Consider the following 4609-nt stretch of genomic DNA (forward strand, 5'->3'; position numbering starts at 1 on the left):
TTTTGTGTTCTAGACGCCCGAACATAACATTTGAGGCATTCTGGGCTATCATTTTTTTTCTTTTTCTCTCTTTTTTCCCTTTTTTCCCTTTTTTTTACCTCCCAAAGGGGCCCCCCAAATCCGCCCCTGGTCAACGGATCACGTCAGTGACGGCCATGTATCTTCCGAGGAGGACGGCTACGTAACAGTAACAGTAACTGCATCCTGATTTCTAAGTCGTTACTATTCATGCTATTCTATCTTGTGCACATTAAAAATAAAATAATATAAGCTATAATGATAACAAAGACACTTGGCAAGCTATGTTAGCGGCAATGTTTGTAACACCAACAAATAGGTTCTGCTTTGTATTAAAAATATATTACTGTATTAATAGTATAATAGGACTCACATATTAAACAGTACAAGATGTTTTGTATTTTATTTATGGGACAATACATCTTTAACTGTTCAGAAAGTGTTAGATTATTCACATGATTTCAGATAGCGTAGATCGTATAATTAAAACGTAAATCGACTTCACTTCGACTTGTTCATAGATGAACGACTCAAGTATATGCTTGAAACAACTCACCTGGAGTAAGATTTTGATGATTCAAATACTTCAAAGTAGTGTATGGATATATTTTGTGTAGAAATATAGTAAGGATGCAATAATGCATATAGGCCTAGAAGCACAACTTGTAAACCAAAATTCTCATACTAAGCCTACCACAAATAGAAAAAAAAATCAGACTATAATAATTAAGTGTGGGTTACCTTTCCTCTCCTGCTTCATTTACATACTTGCTGCGATAGAATCCAGCCAGACCGTTCCACAAGTCCCCGACATATTCCAAACTTATTTCATATTTTCTGTCTGGTAATAATGATCCCGAGTCCAGGTTGATAACAAGAAATTGGTAGTCTTCTTGTGTTGTATATGTGCTACTCAGTATTTTTGAGTCGGCGATATCTGTCACAACTGGTTCGGCTGTTAAGTTTATAGCGTTCATGTGTAGCTTTATCGTACTTGTTTTTTCGAGACAATCGATTTCGATCTTGACTGTACCATCAAACGAAAATAGCCGTTTTCCCGAATTCGCGGGAATATCTTTCTCGTACATGTACGGTCGCAATGAGAGTGTGTAAAGCGTCGGTTTAACTGTACTGGGAAGACGTCCTTCCCATTCTCCAGAGGTTGGTTGTGGAGCGGTAGGTGGAGCGTCCGTAGCTTTTTTAGTGGTCATCATCTTAGTTGTAACAGGTTTTTCTGTTTTAGGTTTTTCCGTTTGTGGCTTTTCCGTTTTTGGCTTTTCCGTAGGTACATTTTTGGTCGTTAGACCTACAATAGGATCTGTACCACTACATTCAGGTCTATCTGGTGCATAATAACACAACAGGCCAACGCCCGTGATCGTAATAGCTACTGTTATTGCCACAAAGAACAACTGTGCTGGGCTACAGTAAAATCCATTTCCTTTGCGACCAGGTTTGGCAGCCTCCTCATCTACCGTCATCGCTGTCATCGCCATTGTGCTCTTAAATACGAAGACGATAATATCAAGTAAATGATGTTATTTCTAAATCAACGTCGCACTATATCTACACTGTGGCTTTAAACACAACTACATTTAGCACAGCTATTATGTAAATAGGCGTGAAGGGGAATTTGTACCCTTAACGAGATAGCACGGGGTCACTTGATTCTGTTTGATCAAGCTTACTTTCAGTAAGATCTTACATGATATTTTCATGGCCCCTCTGTCTATCGTTTCCCAGGTGTTCAAATAATAACAACAACAACAACAACAACAACAACAATAATAATAATAATAATAATAATAATAATAATAATAATAATGATGATGATGATGATGAGATGAGGGTGACGATGATGATGATAATAATAATAATAATAATAATGATAATAATGATAATAATAATAATATTAATATTAATAAAAGAATATTAAAAACAATAGGCATAGTAGTATTAGTATTAGTAGTAGTAGGGTTTCAATTTATAGTTGTACGGTAATTATTTATAATACCTATTGCAACAGTATTTTTTTATGCACATAATGAATTACTACGCTAAAAATTGTCATAAATTGCGTTTTATTTCAAAAGCCTAAAAAATGTTTTATTATCTCAATAATATTATTCATAGTCAAAGCATTTATGCCATATCAGTCTAAATGGATTATTCCATTATACCTGCATGTTTAATTCTTATTTTAATTTTCTGTAATATTTCTATCGTAAAAACTGTAACAATTCAAATGAGGTATTGATCCTACTTTACATCGCAATTCTATTACACGCAACCGTCATAGGGTAGAGGGGTGCAAGGCAGCAGATTCAATAGCTTGATAGACGATTATTTAGAGAGATTAAGCTAATATTACCATAAACCAAACATATATCAGGGCTGCCATGATTACACATTGATAGAATGCTTAATTGTGCCAAAGTCCACGCCACTCTTTATTAAAGAAAAGATTCTATCTGAGAAAGAGTTTTATGAATATATATAAGAACAGCGTTCCGCACTCTTTTGGCCCCTTATCAGATGCGTAAGTCGGGCTAGACCTCATGTAGCCTAATGTTATGCAGTGCGGTTTCATTCCATGTATTTTACCCTCCTGGTTTTGGTTTTTACCTAAATGTATGTCATTAAATTGTAATTAATTGTTAATAAAATCTTACGTTATACGGTAACAATTAACACTTGAATATTTTTACAAAATAACACATACTTTCATGTATATTAATGCCCATATAATGAAAGTGACAGACTAGAGCTAGTTGACTTTTGGTGAATTCTGTTAAGTTCGTAACCCACCAAAATATTTTGGCGACCCACTGGTGGGTCGCGATTCACAGTTTGCGGAACATTTGTTGTGCAATAGAATATCAACCACAACCTGAGCCTATGATATTGTAATGCCGTTTAAAAAAAAATAAGAGTACATTATATAAGAACAGGTCTTATATTCATTTTTATCTTTAGCTCATGACTCATGCCATCATTCCTCTATACCGAATTTACTCGATCTTACAAGGTTAACTGCTAAACGATAACATTGTGTCTAGCCCCCGGGGGCATATAATATACACAGAAACCTAGGATTAAAATTGCTTTAAAATAAGAACATATATAAGTACACATTGCGGCTGGGGTAAAATGTCAAATTTTATTTTTTTTTTAATAGAAAACCAGTATAAAACATAGTAAGATTCTTTTGATCTTATGTGCAGTTGACCTAGGTGTATCTGTATCTGTATCGTCTTGTGCAAACACTTTCTAAGGTTGTCGTTGCACGTGTGACTTTGTAATACCATAGAGAAAAGAACTATTTTCTATATGGTAATACCCTCTATAATACAGTACTGTTTACTGACCTGTACAATAATAGGCCTAATTGTCTATCTTTGAAAAGTGTGTAAAATAAGAACAGTTTAAGCCTAGAATTGGTAAAAAATAAGAATATTACTTATTTCATTGAAGAGTCTTCTTTTCCGGCCTGCACAGTAGTTGAATAGTGGATGGCCTTAGAGGCAGGTCAAGATATAGATAGTACGTTTTTTTTTTTCAATACAGGGAGGCCTAAATTAATAACAAATATTTATACTTTTTCTAAAGTAGGTCTAATTAATTCATTTTATAATTGTAATATTATAATGTGAATTTGATATTAAATTATGCACAAAGTGCGAAGTCCTGGGCGTTTCCGCTTCTGAACGTATATTCTCCTACCAGTTAAATACAAACATAGAAGTTGAACATGAACTAAGCATGGTCTGAGTTTTAAATAAACGCAAACTGGTATGGTTAAGAGGTTTATTGATAATACGGTAAGATAAAATCTTGAAAGCCAAGTTATGCCAATAAACTTAATAGTATGTTCAAAGGTCACATAATGGAACATGCTCCCCATTTTATTAATATCCAATATTGGAACACGTTACATTCGTCGTGCATAATTATACCTACTTAACTTTTGAAATGTAATTTCATTGGTTTCAGCCAGTAATACAGTATAATATATATATAAAACACAAAAAGGAAAATCCGCAAACAGATTGTCCGGTGAACAAGTAGATCCACCAAGCCAGGATGTTACACTCAGTGCAACACAACCTTGCGTTGTGTATTATCGCTCTCCTCTCATACTCGGTGAAGCTTCACACACTTCTTCAGGGGAAAAGACAGGGGAAGAGCCATGAGAGATATGACAATGCATTTCTCTATCTCTGAGAAAATCATCCCTAACCGTCATTTCTCTGGATAAGGGTATACAGCACGAACACTATACAACAGCGTTGGAAGTTTGAACACAAAGCAACATGCAGTTTTCTTCTGCTTTTGACGAAACGCCTAAAAGCTGTGTTTAGGCATATCCTAATGTGCTTAATATAATAGGCCTATATTGACACGTTCAGAATTAATTTGAACTTTATGATATCAAATACTTTTGGACGGTATCGCATATCCTACAAGTATAAAGTCAATTTATTCTTATTTTTATAAGCATATCAGGGGCGGATCCAGGATTTGAAAGAGGGGGATGGATTCATTTTCCCATAAACCCAAAAATGAAAGGGGGGGGGGGGGGTTTCTCGGG

General features: G+C 35.0%; 1 protein-coding gene across 4 annotated transcripts in view; it reads right to left on the minus strand.

Annotated features, from left to right (window-relative positions):
- Window positions 1-4609, minus strand: part of LOC117104265 (aminopeptidase N-like) — a 48128-nt gene that overhangs the window by 15876 nt on the left and 27643 nt on the right. For all 4 annotated transcript variants that reach the window (XM_033245004.1, XM_033245006.1, XM_033245005.1 and 1 more), the window contains one exon: window positions 760-1520. In XM_033245004.1, coding sequence (XP_033100895.1) covers window positions 760-1520 — 761 coding nt within the window. The remainder of the gene's footprint in view (window positions 1-759; window positions 1521-4609) is intronic.

Source organism: Anneissia japonica, unplaced genomic scaffold, assembly GCF_011630105.1.
Source record: "Anneissia japonica isolate Jap-2015-1 unplaced genomic scaffold, ASM1163010v1 scaffold5280_len750649_cov202, whole genome shotgun sequence".
Classification (NCBI taxonomy): Eukaryota; Metazoa; Echinodermata; class Crinoidea; order Comatulida; family Comatulidae; genus Anneissia; species Anneissia japonica.